General features: G+C 32.5%; 2 protein-coding genes across 2 annotated transcripts; one reads left to right on the forward strand and one right to left on the reverse strand.

Annotated features, from left to right (window-relative positions):
• The first annotated feature begins 6,094 nt into the window (after positions 1 to 6,094).
• LOC107464471 (uncharacterized) lies at positions 6,095 to 7,575 on the forward strand. Its single transcript, XM_016083390.3, has 5 exons — positions 6,095 to 6,349; positions 6,414 to 6,464; positions 6,585 to 6,676; positions 6,774 to 6,851; positions 7,206 to 7,575. Exons 1-5 carry the CDS (start codon positions 6,239 to 6,241, stop codon positions 7,351 to 7,353), a joined length of 480 nt encoding a protein of 159 aa, XP_015938876.1. The 5' UTR covers positions 6,095 to 6,238; the 3' UTR covers positions 7,354 to 7,575.
• Positions 7,576 to 8,448: 873 nt separating this feature from the next.
• On the reverse strand, positions 8,449 to 13,568 carry LOC107464470 (non-specific phospholipase C3). Its single transcript, XM_016083389.3, has 4 exons — positions 12,838 to 13,568; positions 9,836 to 10,245; positions 9,081 to 9,251; positions 8,449 to 8,982 (listed from the first exon to the last, which is right to left on the reverse strand). The coding sequence occupies exons 1-4, from the start codon at positions 13,500 to 13,502 to the stop codon at positions 8,645 to 8,647; spliced, it is 1,584 nt and encodes a 527-aa protein (XP_015938875.1). The 5' UTR covers positions 13,503 to 13,568; the 3' UTR covers positions 8,449 to 8,644.
• Positions 13,569 to 15,285: the final 1,717 nt, after the last annotated feature.

Consider the following 15,285-nt stretch of genomic DNA (forward strand, 5'->3'; position numbering starts at 1 on the left):
CTCGAGACTTCCAATTTGGTGCTACCAGAAACAAGCAATGTTGCAAATTGCTTCTGCAACAGGGGTTCTGGTGAAAGTAGACTTGGCCACTAAGCTTGTAGAAAGAGAAAAATATGCCCGAACTTGTGTTCAAATTAATCTTGGGTTGCCTATAATCAAACATATTATAGTGGAGGGTATGACTTGTGAAGTGGAGTACGAGAGTTTATAGCTGATTTGTTCTACTTGTGCATGGAGAAGGAGTCCTCGAAAGGAAATTGTGATTCTTTTAGTGATGAAAAAAATAATGAAGTCCTAACACTAGTGCCACACAACAATCATGAAATTCAAAAAGAGGTTGAATCGGAAGCTCGTGATTTGGGTGAGAATTCGCGTAATTTAGGCGAAAAATTAGAAGTTGTTAAAGGGAAGGATGCCATTATGGAATCATTGGCTTCTTACGTGCCTGATGGTCATGTTAATGAGACATGCATGGATGATAGAGAGGGCTGGCAATAAGTGCTGCGTAAGAAAAAATTCACAATGGGCCATCCATCAGGTTTGAAGGACCAAGATGAAAAGCAGCACAAATATGGTTGGATAAAGGTTTCAAAACCTAATTTGCATGGTGATGGAGGCAAATCAATTGGCATTAGGATGGGGCAGCAAGAAAAACATGAAATTGCACCATCTCTATCGCATAGAACTCCTGCACGTCGTAAAATTTCTCTCTGGAAGCGTCCATGGTCTTCCTCCTTACAAAACTCGCTAGTTGATAAAAATGGTGGCACAATGGAGGAAACCTTAGTAGATGGAAGCATAGCGGGTGTAGCGTTGGGGGATCCGAGAGTGACAATTATTGAGGATAAGAGTGTGCCAGTACCGCAAGACAAACCACCTATTGAGGTTAGTGATTCTATTTAGAGTTTATGTTCTTATTTATTCTGTCACTATTATTTATGGATAATTTAAATATGATTGTTTGGAATATTAGGGGTGCTTCTAATAAATTAGCCCGGGTGCATTGTAAGGAACTTGTTAGGAAATTTAGACCTATTTTCTTTATTGTGGTTGAAACTCACTCCCCTTTTCAGCATTTAAAATTGTTTTTAGAAATGTTGGGTATCACTCTGTTGGTATAGTAGAAGCAAAGAGGCATAAGGGGGTATTTGGTTTCTATCCTCTATGCAGGGTGTTTGTTGTAAGTTCATTGATGCTATTGATCAGGGTGTTACTGTTAAGGTTCAATATGATAATTTAATTTGGAGTTGTAGTGATATTTATGGTAGCCCTCAATTTAATAAAAGGGTTCTCCTTTAGGGTTATCTTGTTACACAGTCCATGATTTTTCAAGGACCTTGCAGACAGGTTTGCTATTTCATCAGGGGATAATGGTTTGTTTGATCTGAAGACTATTGGGAGGCAATTTTCTTGGTACAGGAGGGTGAAAAATTATGTTGATGTGGCAAAAAAGATTGACCGAGTCTGTATAAATCGTAGTTGGTTATCTATCTTTCCAAAGGCTTATGTAGAAGTTTTAAATAGGCTTTAGTCTGATTATTGCCCTATTCTGGTGCGCTGTAAAGGTCGTCCTCAACCTAAAGAGAATCAACCTTTCCAATTTGTTGTTGCTTGGGCTACTCATCCTGGCTATAAGGATATTGTGAATCAGTCATGGTGGTCTGGTAATAGAGGGATTTATGGCAAGCTTTCGGAAGTGCAGAAGAATTCATTAGAGTTTAACTAAAAGGTGTTTGGTAATATTTTTGTTAAGAAATATGAATTAGAGCAGTAGATTAATTATTTACAAAAGCAGTTGGAATTGGTGGATAGCATTTATTTATGCCAGAATAAGCAACATTTGCTTGATGATTATAATAATACTCTAGTGCAAGAGGAGTTCCTATGGTTTCAAAAGTCCAGAGAGCAATGGGTAAGGTTCGGGGATAGGAATACAAGATTCTTTCATATTCAAACTCTTGTGCGAAGAAAGCATAATAAGATTCATGACCTTTTTCTCAAGGATGGAATATGGGAAACTGATCCAGAGGTTATGAGTCAAGAAGCAGAGTCTTTCTACAAAAGCTTATTCTGTCGTTTGGATGATGTTGATTTGGGTTGTCTTGGTGATGTGCCCCTTCCTTCTCTGAATGAGGAAGCTTGCAATGATCTTACGGCACCAGTTACTATGGAGGAAGTTAGAATAGCTGTTTTTCACATGAACTCTTTTAAAGCTCTGGATCCTGATGTGTTTCAAGCTTTCTTCTTCAAGGAATATTGAGAGATCATTGGTCTTAATGTTTAGAAAATGGTTAAGCGGGCATTCTCCGGTGTTACTCTTGATCCGAGAATGATGGAGTCTTTACTGGTTCTTATTCCAAAGGTTGAATCATCGGTATCTATGAAAGATTTTAGGTCGATTAGTCTCTGCAATGTAGTTTACAAGAACATCACAAAGGTCCTTGTTAATAGGTTCTGTCCTCATCTTGCAAAGATTATTGGCCCGCTTCAAAGAGGATTTATTCCAGGACGAGGAACTCTTGATAATATCATTATTGCTCAAAAAGTTATCTACTTTATGAAGAAGACTAAATCAAAGAAAGGCATACTGGCCTTTAAGATTGATCTGGAGAAAGCTTATGACAGAGTTGACTGGAGGTTTTTAGCCTATACCCTTAAGAGCTTTGGTTTTTTCAGCCCTACAATTAATTTGATTATGAATTGTGTCACTGCTTCCTCCTTATCTATTCTTTGGAATAGGAATCGTCTGAATAGATTTTCTCTTAGTTGGGGTCTTAGACAAAGAGACCCTATATCACTCAATCTTTTTGTGTTGTGTATGGAGAGATTGGCATGCTTTATTAGTCATCAGATTAATTTGGGCTTGTGAAAATTGGTTGCTATTTCTAGAGAGAGACCAAGAATATTTCACTTAATATTTGCAAATGACTTGCTTTTATTCTGTAAAGCTACAAAGAGACAAATGCAAAATGTGATGTTGATTTTAGAGACTTTTTACAAAACATCTGGGATGAAGATTAATGTAGAGAAATCTAAAGTGCTTTACTTCAAGAATGTCTCTGCAACAAGAAAAGAGGTTTTCACTAGGGTATCCTCTATCAGATTTGTTCAGGACTTGGGCAAGTATCTTAGAGTTATCCTTAGCCATTCTAAGGTGACCCATTCAGCTTTCAATGGTGTCTTGGATAAGATTCGGGGTAGAGTAGCAAGCTGGAAAAGGAGTTTATTTAATCGGGCTGATAGACTCTACTTGATTAATTCTGTTGCAGCCACTATTTCCACGTACTAGATGCATGTCTCTATTTTTTCCAAAGGAATTATTAATAAATTGGAGTCTATGATGAGGAATTTTCTTTGAAAATGACAAGTTGATGGAAGAGGATTGAATCTTGTTAGTTGGAAGGTACTGGTTACTCCAAAAAAACATGGAGGTTTGGAGATTAGAGATCCTCATTGTGTGAATATTGCTCTTCTTAAGAAGCTAGTTGGACTTTTTTTCAGCAGCCAAACAAGTTATGGTCCAATTATTGGATGACAAATACTGATCATTTCTATATGACTATTTTAGTTGTCCTAAGAACAAGGGCTCTCCCATTTAGAGGAGTCTTTGCAAGGCTTAGGAAGTGTTGAAGGATGGATTTGCTTGGTGTATTAGGGATTTGAACCAGAATTTTTGGTTTTCTAGTTGGAAGAGAGAAAGACAGTTATCTAATGAGATGGATTATGTTCACATTTTTTATTCGAATCTCCGGATACAGGATATTTGGTCGGTTAGTAGGTGGCATTTGGATACTCTTTATTCACCTTTATCTCAAAATCTGAAAGGTAATATTCTTTCTTACAATCCAAATGTGCAAGCAGGTCCGGAAGTGGGTTGGTATTGGTATAGGTCTGCTGTCAAAGTCTATGACTCACGTAATAGTTACTTGTGGTTGTGTAAGCAGCTGTTTGGTTGGGAGGAACGAGAGAATTGGCTTTGGCTTTGACACTAGTTTGTTCTGGAAAAGCACAAATTTTTTGCTTGGCTATGTCTTAAGGAGGCTCTTTTTACTGCAAGTTTTTGCTTCAGAAGAGGGATGTCGTCATCGGATAGGTACCTAAAATGTCTTTCTAGTCAGGAATTGGTTTTATATTGTATTCGGAATTGTCCAAAAGCTCAGCTTATATGACATAGATTGGATATTTCTTGTCATCATTTGGATTTGAAAAACTGGTTCTTGTATCATAGTAGAGAGTATCCGTTTAAGTTCTTTTCAGGACTTTAGTGGATATGTCGAGTAAGGAATAACGACATCTTTAATCCTCATGAAACTTGGCCTCCGAAAAAAGTGATTTATTTGGCATTAGCTTTAGAAAAGAAGCTTAAGAATATTTTTGAATTACAACGTATGTCCCTTCCCTCTATTCTAAATGGTTTTTGAAATCTCCCATCCATTGATATTTTAAGATTAATTGTGATGTTAGTTATTTTGGTTCGGGTGATAGTGTTAGTTTTGCTTGTGTTATTAGAGATTGTAATGGGAGTTGGTAAAAAAGGTGTTCGAAAATGATTGAGAATAATAGTATTTTTTAAGAAGAATTTTTGCTATTTGAAAAAGATATCTCTTAGTTTGGAATGTGGGTCAATAAGATGTTATTTGTGAGACGGATTGTGTGAAAATATTTAATTTTATTATTAATTACCAAGATGGTTTTGAGTTTATTAATCCGTTAATGTTTAAAATAAAAAATATCATGCATTGAAATTGACGTACTGACTTTTATTTAAACAATTTATTTATTTTATTTATTTATTTTTTTTAGTTTATTTAAGTCCCAAAAACATTTACCATGAAAATACCTAATGTGAACATGGGAAAAGAAGTTGGCAAGACTAAAACTTTGATGCACTGTTGGTAGCCTCATAATTTGCTCCACTATGTATGCTTAGCATATAAAACAAGTACACGCAGTGGCGGAACTTCGTTCAGACAAAGGGGGCCATGGCCCCCCCAAACTTTTATTAAAAAAATTAGTAATACTTTTTTAAAAAATAAAAAATAGTTCAGTTGGTTCAAATATTTTATTATGACTTAAAATACCAAAGTTTAATCTTCATCTCTTGCTTTTATTGCACAGTAATTTTTAGTTTTAAACATTCAAAACATATTGGATTTGGACTGAATTGAGTGTATTCGCATTTCGCAACTCTCTATTCAATAAGCAACACTCCCTCTATTTTTGAGTTCAAATATAAAAAATTAAGTATTTTTTATTTATGTAATTTAATATTCTTTTATATTTTACTGTTTATTTGATTTAATTTTTTATATGATAAAAAATATTAGAATATTCAATAAGTATTGATATTATTGTATTTGTATAAACTGATAAAAAAAATCAATAAATATTATAAATTTTAACATTTGTCCTTCTAATTTTTTTTATATATTTTATCGGATATATATTCAAATTTTTATATAAAGTAATCATAAAATATCAAAGAGTTAGTTGATGATGCATTTTTTAAGAGGAAGGCTAATATTCAAGAAGGAAATCATATAACTTTTATAATATCAACATCTGTAGATAATTCTTCTACTTTAATGAATCACGAAGAAAGTAAGATACAACCTTCAAAAGTTTAAAGAGCTACATCTGATGAGTTTGACCATAATTCTTTGAAACGATACCCTGAAAAACGGCTTCAAATTTGGCAATATCACCCAAATCAGAGAGATGAGGTTAGACGAGCTTATCTTAAATGGGGTCCATATCAAAAGCATCTTGACAATTATCTTCTATTTGACCCCCCAAAATTTTATTTCAAGCTCCGCCACTGAGTACACGTGGTTTTGTTTGCATGAGTGACTCACTATGCTAAGGGTAGAAACAAAAAAGATCAACAAAATTTATTGGTGAAGCTATGCTTTTTTTTTAATCTTTTTGTTACATTTTTAGTGCTATATGCCATTGATTGCATTGGAAGCAATTAGGTGGTATAGGAGACAATAATAATGATGTTTTTTGCATTGTTGTTTCTAAATTTACATTGATAATTAATTTTAAAAATAATAATTAAAAAAACCGTTATTGAACACAACACGTTGAAGCCCAAAGCGTAATCAGAAATTCAGAACTCAGAAGTGTGTCCCTCCCTCTTTGGCGGCAACCCTGATTCCCAATCTGAAAGTGAAAGTGAAAGTGAAAGTGAGAGTGAGAGTGAGAGAGAGAGGGGTGCTCTGTGACTTTCCCGAAGATGACGAAGTTCCGGAAACTGGGTCGACCCACCGGTCACCGAATGTCCATGCTAAGAACCATGGTTTCCCAGCTTATCAAGCACGAGCGCATCGAAACCACTGTTGCCAAGGTTCCCCTCTTTCTTCCTTTTTCAATTTCATTTTCATTTCATTTCATTTCATCTTCATTTCCAGGCTAAAGAGGTTCGCAGACTTGCTGACAACATGGTTCAGCTCGGCAAAGAGGTTTTGCTCTTTCCTTTTGTTCTATAAATTTATTAGCAGTTGAATTAGAATATTCTAGAGTCTTTTGATGATTAATTTGTGTATATAATCTTCCTTCATAGATTGATTGTGGCTTTTTAGGGTTCTTTGTGTGCTGCAAGGCGCGCTGGTGCTTTTGTGAGAGGAGATGATGTCCTTCACAAACTTTTTACTGAGCTATCTTATCGTTACAAGTTTGTATTCGGATTCATCCAAACCCTAGTTAAAAAGTTTGTGTTGTTTCTGTTGATTGTGTAACACTGAATGGTCATTCTTTTGTTTGTGATGCAGGGATAGAGAAGGTGGATACACCAGAGTGCTAAGGACTCGTATTCGAGTTGGTGATGCTGCACCACTCGCCTATATTGAGTATGATCAAATATAACTTCGTAGTTTTAACTTAAAATTCTGTCTTATAATGTGATTTTACAACTTGAAAAAGCTGAAAATTGTTTTTAATTAGAAGCTACTTTGTTTTGCTTTTTGAAAACCTTTTTTTTTTTGGAAATTCTGGATATTTTATAAAATTTATACAAATGTGTCAACTCTGATTGTTTCGGTTAAAAAAGGCTAATTTTTTTGTTCGAATAACTGAAACATAGTTGTTTTGATTCTATTAAGTGGTTATTGCTAATTTATAGTCATGTTAATGGTTTTAAAATGGGTTAATTGAGGAGAATTGTGCTCTTTTTTTTTATCATTTTCTTCTGCGGTCTTTAACAGGTTTGTTGACCGGGAAAATGAGCTTAGACAGTCAAAGCCACCAACACCACAACCACCACAGAGAGCTGCTGTTGATCCCTGGACGAGATCTCGTCTCACTAGGCAGTTTGCACCTCCTAAAGAGGAAAAACCAGAATCTGGATTATGATGCGGTTCAATTCAATGTAATGCAAGTACTTCTATTTTTATTGTGCTATCTGATTTTTTTTTTCATGCTTCGTTTTTGCTTGTTCCCCACAAGGTCACAATGATTTTCAAATCAAGCTGTTCCCCCATAGTGCCCCTTATGCTAGAAGGTTTTCCTTAGCATATGTAATAATTAGATTGAAATTGTTGCGAGGTAATGAAAAAATCTCAGATTATTTTACAACTTCTATCTCAATGCAACATTTGTGGGGTATGTTTGTCGTCTTTATTTGTGTGCGTGTGTGTGTAGCATTGCAGCTTCTATTTTTTTTCTTGCTGAAATCTTGGGTTTGAACTGCTGTCTGAATTTTCTGGACAAACTCTGGCTGCTATATTTTGTTCAATATGTTAATTGGCTTGTTCTCTTCATATATTTTTGTTATTGGCTTTTAAATTCACGATTTTGTGGCTTCTATTGTTTCTTCTATTATGAGGTGTTTTAAATTGATACATAGTAAGTCTAACTGGTTATAGTGTGATTCGAATTTTGCTGGAAACCTCATATATTCGATATAACTAGCTCTCTCCTTAAGCAGTTATTTCATAGGTCTCTCCCAAGTCCTAACCAAATTCCTTGTTCGTATAATCATAATGTAATGCAATTTAGAAAGGGGAGGAAGTTCCTGTAGCAAATGAATTTAGCTTGGAGGTGACATATGCTGATCATATTCAAGTATTTCTCCTAATGTGTGTGATGGGTTGCTTATGAGTTATGATTAGTGTAACACTTTCTAGTGCTGTATTATTTCGTGTGTTCCTGAGGCAAATATAATTGCCATGTTAGATACTTAGATGCAGGGTATGATTAACTTTAGCATTTCAGACACTTGCAGCTTTAGTTAGATACATGGTTCTTTTGTTTCTGTATGCAACTATCCTATATATTTTGTTGAAAAATAAAGGACCAGCCATAGTTTGTTTCGCTTCTCTTTTGTAGCCATTTTCAGGAAGTAAAGAAAGGAATTTCCTGTCTCTGTATTTTTGCCTAAGGTACCATGGTAAAACTATATGCTAGATGTGGTTATTGTAAAACAAAATATATATATAGGGTAAGTAGTAACTACAAAATGAAAATGAATTTTATTATTAAATTGAGAATCTTAATTATGTTCAACGGACAGGAATACATACAACAAATTTATTATTCAACACATTGGGCTGCCAAAGCCAATTTTATTGTTGTACACATAAATAACTGCATGAATGGGATCCGAGTAGAAATAATATTACATGTTTAAGATGTTAATTTTGAACTATCGATCACAAACTATACAACTCAACAACTTGTGAAAAAAATTCTTGGAATTTGGTGTTGATTTATTCTTATCAGCACAATCAACAATTTGAGATCCATCCACTCCACTTTGCTTTGCTTTGTTGCACTCATCCAAGAAGGTACTGAATGCATCCTCAATGTATTTAACTGCATCTGAAACAGTCATATTCTCAACTAACTTGTTGGGGTATATGCTCTTTTTGTGGTCTCCATTTAGAGTTGCTGCCATTTGTACTAATTCTACCTGAAGATCGCTTAGCTTGGCTTGTTCTTGAGCTCCAATGTCTCTCAATTTCACAGGTTCTGGCAATGTCTCTGCAAAATTCAAAATAGAAACAATTTCTGGTAAGGAAATAACTGATATTTTCAGCATTAAGGAAATATTTAAGACAATTTAGATACAGATAATTAACCTGGACAATCTGTTCGTGGGGTTGTTAGAGTTAAGAGACCCTCAAATGTTCCAGCCCATGCATCACGCTTTGTGAGGAACTCAGGCAGATTGAATATTTTCTTTACAGTGGCTGGTATTGATGAATGCTCGTATTGTGATGTTGGGAATGGTCCTGAAGGTTTGTGCAGCACTGCAATATGCAGGAGAAAGCTCAATATAATAAAGTGGAGTTTATTACAAAGCAATTTTGTTAGATATATACCAAAATCAGTCACTAGTATAAAATACATATTAAAAATGAGTTAAACAATACATATATTTATAATTTTATATATAAATACATAGTGGCTAATTTTGGTATATACATAATATTTTTTATTACAAAATAATCAATAATAAAAAGAAAGCCGTACTCTAAAAGCCATTACACCTCTCTTAAACACTTATATCCTCTACTAGTCTTCCCACAAAGGATACGTGGATAACTTCTCAGACAACTATTTTTAAATGCCGAAAAATCTTTTTTATTTTTACACAATCAGATATTCCATACGATAACATAAAAGATGATAGTCTACTTTTTTTGAGTGTATTTTTTTATTAAGCACGTTGTATTATACCAAAACATTATATCCAAATGATTTAGAATTGGTCACCAAAAAAAATGATTTAGAATTGGATTATTTCGACTGTTAAACTAGAAGATGAATTTTAGCGTAAATTATAAGAAGATACTTTTGCGTGATGAAATGCATGCAGGTTAACGATTATTACCTTTGCCAGGCTCAATCCATGGAGAGATAATGATGGCAGGAACCCTAACACCAAGCCTATCAAACTTGAACTTAAATGGATCAGGACCAACAATGTCGTCAGGGCTAGGAACTCCTTCAACAGGAGTTGGAACATGATCATAGAAACCTCCATGTTCATCGTATATGATCACAAACAGAATCTCATTCCACTGAGGGCTACTCCTCAGTGCTTCGTACACTTCCTTAACGAATTTCTGCCCCTCTCCCACATCATGGGATGGATGATCATCATTCCCTGGAATGGATAACAGATCGAAGAATCTTTGCTCAATCACTACGTAGTTTGGTAGCTTCCCTTCTTCGCAGTGCTTCTTGAATGATAAGTCAAATGGGTGAAAGTTATCTATGTACTTCAGTTTCCTAAGATTCCTGGAAGCCAAGATACACCAATAAAAAATATTCAAATTTCGAAATTTATTTACTCATATAAAGCCTATATCCTTAAACGCTCCTCCGTTTGGTGCAATGAAGTTGCCCATCAGCAAAGTCGGTGGTACTACGAAATTGAAGAAGAAAAAGGATTGTGATGGTGATGATGACAATAAGGTTCTTCAACTTCTTTTCTCAATATATCTTCCTCATCACTTTCGATTTTTCATTTTTCCTAGTTTCAAGAAAGCTGAACACTATCTCATTTAAAAATTAGAGTAAATGCTTTCGGTCCTTAATCATTTGCTCCATGAACTTCGCATCCTCCAACAAATATAAAAACTCAAATTAATTCTTATCTACTTTGATATACGTACGTTTTAGTCTCTGCAACAAGTTTTGAATAGATCACTTGCTAACGTGTTAGTCACTTTCTTGGTCAATTTCTTCATTATTGTAGGGACAAATTACTGATACATCAGCAAGTGATCTGTTTAAAACTAGTTGTAGAGACTAAAATGTACGTATATCAAAGTAGATAAGGACCAATTTAAGTTTTTATATTTGTTAGAAGATACAAAATTTATAAACAAATAATTAGAGACTAGAAAGAACATTTACTCTAAAAATTATTAAATAACTTAATAAAATTGACTAAATTATTATTTAACTAAAGATTCTCAACTAAGTTACCTGCACTTGAGTTTTTACCTTAAAAACAATGCATGATTGCATTCTAAATGTATTGGTTATTGATTTTTGTATGTGAATTTTTTTCCATGATATGTTAATTATTAGAGAGGAACAATAATAATCAACTATAAATATAAAAAAATCTAAAAATTATATTAAAAATTACAAAAAATGTAATAACAAAATTCAGATTGATCGGTTATGAGTTATTTTTTTATTATTATTCCCCAATTTTATTTTTACTTTTTTTTAATTTAGGATAAATGACTATGCGAAAACCGTTTTAACTTGAATTTTAAATATACTATGCATGTTAATATTCATGAGTTGTATTGCCACTAAATAAAAATGCCTTCTTTACTACAAGATGAAATTTTTGGCTTTAGTATTTAAATATTCTTTTGAATTTCATGCACCAATCTTGGTATCCAATTCTTTCTCAGATATAAATTCCAATATAACATAAGATACCTCAACAATTTGTGTTATGTGTTCCCTTAGTGTGTTTGCTTGTGCCATAAAGTTAATTCCTCAATATTTCTTGGTGCAGGATTGAAGAACAATTTGCATCAAGTAATCAGCGGTTGTTTAATTTAGAAAACTTAGTTCCACTAAAAATTAAAATTGAGAAGAGACCTTGAGTATAATTCAAGGCATTACTTCTTAGTCCTGATGGTTGTTTAATTAGCAAACATGTCAAATTTTGACGTAAGAATTTGACTGTTGTGTTAATATTCATTGTGGATATATATAATAGTTGTAGCTTGGGATGATCAAATACAAAAGCAAGTGGTATATCAGGGATGATTCTCGTTTTGTCGCTTTATCCCGCTGCCAATAATGGAGTTTATATGATTTGGATTTGTGGAGAATGAATTCCTTCGTCTTTTGTGTAATTGAGGATGAATAAAGAATGATTCATCGCGCTAACAAATATGCTTTACACTAATAAGAAACGGACGGCTCTAATGTTTTTTTAATTCTTTATAGGTAAACTACGAAAACATGCACGTATTTTTTAAGGAAGTCACTCAAATAAAAACGTCTAAAACGTCTTTTTTTAAATATATTTTTTATTAATTAAAATTTAACACATATAATCGATTAAGCCTTGTTATTTTTATCAAAATTAGGGTAGACAAATTAATTTAACCGAAAAAATAATGAATCAAATCTTGAACCGGTCTAAATTAATATTATTTTTTATAAAAAATGACTACAATACTCTTATTATAGAAAATAACTAAAATACTTCTATTAATTTTGAAAACTCTAAATCCTAACCTTATAATGGCAGAGAAGTAAAGGATTAGAATTTAGGATTCTCAAAATTAATATATATAATAAGAGTATTTTAGTCATTTTTTATAATAAGGGTATTGTAGTTATTTTCTATAAAAAAAATAATATTAATTTAGACTAATTCAAGATTTGATTCACTATTTTTTCGATCAAAATAATTTGTCTAGCCTAATTTTGACAAAAATAACATAATTTAATCGATTATATATGTTAAATTTTAATTACTAAAAAATATCTTTAAAAAAATACGTTTTAGACGTCTTTATCTGAATAACTCCCTCCTTAGAAAGTAAATTAAACTACCAAAAAACACTTTTTAATTATTTAATTTCGGATAAAACTATCATAAAGAGAGAAATAACATAATAAATATTTTAAAAGGTGAAAAAATATTCTTATATGAATAAAAATAAAACAAAATCCATATATAATTATCTTTACATAAAATTAATAATTTAATTAAAACTTATCAAATTTTTTAACCATTTTTACTTAAATGAGATATGTGATGGAAAAGGCGTTCCTCCACCAGAACGAATAATGCATCTTTGAAGGGAGGAAAAAGAAAAAGGTCCTTTCTAACGTTGATGAACTAACCTGTAGAAAAGTGTTGCTGGCGGCAACTGATAATAAATCCCAAAACTGAATCCATTCTCATCCAACGAATCAAATATCGTCTTCTGCGGCAGCCCTCCAACCAGCTTCCCAGTGTCGTTACTCGTCAACCCATGCGACGTCGCAGAGTGCACGTACAGCCTGTTCGGTTGCGTCGACGCGGGAACCGGCGCAAACCAACGGTCACATACTGCAAACTCCTTAACTAACTCTGCGTACACTGGAACCCGCTCTGCTCTAAACCCATTCATAACTGTCTCCGTCATCGGCGGCAGATTCTTGTCCTTTGCCGCCTCTTGCCGCCCTGCGTTCTGGACGAACCCCTGCATTGTCGGCGGCAAGTTTTTTGCCGCCGACGACTCGCTCCAGGGCTCCCCGAAGATTTGCTCGTAGATGTCTTGGATGGAGTGGCCTGGGTCCGGGTCCACGTAGACGGACCGGTCTCCGAATTGAATTCGGTTTGAGTTTGGATCGGTGGTGGAAACCGGATTCGATTCGGAACCGGTTACGCCGTCGATCTCCGGGTTTAGAGACTTCATCCATCCTAGCATATGGTCGAAGGAGCGGTTTTCTTGGACCAAAACGACGACCGTTTTGATTTTGGAATGGCTTTCATTGCTGCCTGAGCTGCTTGAAGTTGAAGCCATGTTAGTTAGTTGGCGTGTTTTCTTGTTTCCTTTTCATGGTTGGTTGGTTGCTTCTTTATATATTGGCTTGACAATGCTAAATTCAATAGCCGCATTATATTTTTACACTGATTTTAGGTTCGCGTATTTTGTAATCTATAATAATTAATTAGTTATTATTAATATTTTTAATGATAAAAAATTATATTTAATATTCTGAAATTATAATTTTTTTAATAATTAAATATTAATTAAATTTTAATGAAAATACTTGCATATGAAACTTTTTCATATTTTTATTCTCATTTTTTCAAAAGCGTCAATATATTATAGCACTACTTTGGTACTCATCAACATCATATCATCATAATTGAAAATTTTAATAAAAAATAACTAATTATTCTATGATTTGTTTTAAATTGAAATATGACTTGATTCAATTTGAAAAATGAATATTATTATTTGTATTCTTATTTTGATACAATTATATTAGATGTATATTATTAATGTGCACATAAATTTTTTTATTAATGTCATTCTTTTTCCTTTTAAATTTACAAAAATATACGATATAAAAAAATCATATTTAAAATGGCATTAAAATTAAAATAGGCGGCCAAACGATTTTTAAACCTAGTCTACCTATAGCTTGTTATATGCTGCTTCTTGTACGTTATTGTTACCATCATTATCATTATTATCATTGTTGTTATTATTTTTTTTTATATATTCAAAAAATTAGAATACAAAAATTTTTATTTATAACACAAAACAGCACAATAGAACCCCATGCCAGAAACACGAGCACTATATACAAAATAAAAATTTTAATGTGCGACACATAAATTTTTGTATATAGTATAAAAAATTTGAAGGAATCACATGTTTAAAATACTAAAATTTAACTAAATTTGAAAATTATTTGATTATTGAAAATGATTTTTATTTAAAAATGATTGAAAAAAATTTAAAGAATGTTTGAATAAGACTTAAAAAGAGTAGTAGAATTCAAATTTTAGAGGAGATGTTATCGAAATTTTTATAAAAATTAAAAAATTTCGTTTGAAGTAATTATTTAAAAAGACTTGTTTTTAAAGATTATATGTTTTAAGTTTGATTTATTTAAAAAAATAAATTATGTTTTGAATTGAGATTATTGGTGAATGGAATAAGAGAACCAGTCAATGAAAAATGATAAAGATTAATTTTAAAGTATGATTTTTGAATAATTTTAAAAATGAAATATAAATTGATGATGAAAATAAATTAAAAATAAATGAAACTTGTAAAATTGAGACAAATTATTAACCTTTTATACGTAAAATGTGAACGAGCATTTTAACCTTCCAGATTTTTTCATGGGCAATCTTAGTGCATAATAACATAAAAGTGATGATTCAACATGTTCATCTTCCTTTTTCCTTGTAATTTATTAATATATTAAAACATCAAAATGACCTATTAACATAGAAAATGTGTATTTAGATATGTTAATTTATGACTTTACAAAAATTATTAAAATATCTTAGTGGAAATAGAAAAATATTATTAAAGGAATAACATAACCATTTTGATAATTTTAAAATCTCAAAAGAGAACTAGTCAATGGATTTTTTTAATTTTTTTATCAACTCTTAAGCAACTAATTAAAGAGAATATCTAAGAATTGAACTCAACTTCAAATCATGAAGAGACAACTTTATTAAAAAGATATAACTCATCATGCTCTCGAGAATTTTCATTTTATGGATGCTTTCAACAATAAGTAGTCACTTTCACTTGACATAAGGAATATATATATATA

Source organism: Arachis duranensis, chromosome 9 (genome assembly GCF_000817695.3).
Source record: "Arachis duranensis cultivar V14167 chromosome 9, aradu.V14167.gnm2.J7QH, whole genome shotgun sequence".
NCBI lineage: Eukaryota > Viridiplantae > Streptophyta > Magnoliopsida > Fabales > Fabaceae > Arachis > Arachis duranensis.

Excerpts from the sequence above, each read along its gene's own strand:
- LOC107464471 (XM_016083390.3), top strand. The coding sequence starts at position 6,239 with ATGACGAAGTTCCGGAAACTGGGTCGACCCACCGGTCACCGAATGTCC. Across the intron at positions 6,465-6,584 it reads TGGTTCAGCTCGGCAAAGAG|GGTTCTTTGTGTGCTGCAAG; the intron begins GTTTTGCTCTTT and ends GTGGCTTTTTAG. Across the intron at positions 6,677-6,773 it reads GAGCTATCTTATCGTTACAA|GGATAGAGAAGGTGGATACA; the intron begins GTTTGTATTCGG and ends TTTGTGATGCAG.
- LOC107464470 (XM_016083389.3), bottom strand. The coding sequence starts at position 13,502 with ATGGCTTCAACTTCAAGCAGCTCAGGCAGCAATGAAAGCCATTCCAAA. Across the intron at positions 10,246-12,837 it reads CCAGCAACACTTTTCTACAG|GAATCTTAGGAAACTGAAGT; the intron begins GTTAGTTCATCA and ends CTTGGCTTCCAG. Across the intron at positions 8,983-9,080 it reads CCCACGAACAGATTGTCCAG|AGACATTGCCAGAACCTGTG; the intron begins GTTAATTATCTG and ends TGAATTTTGCAG.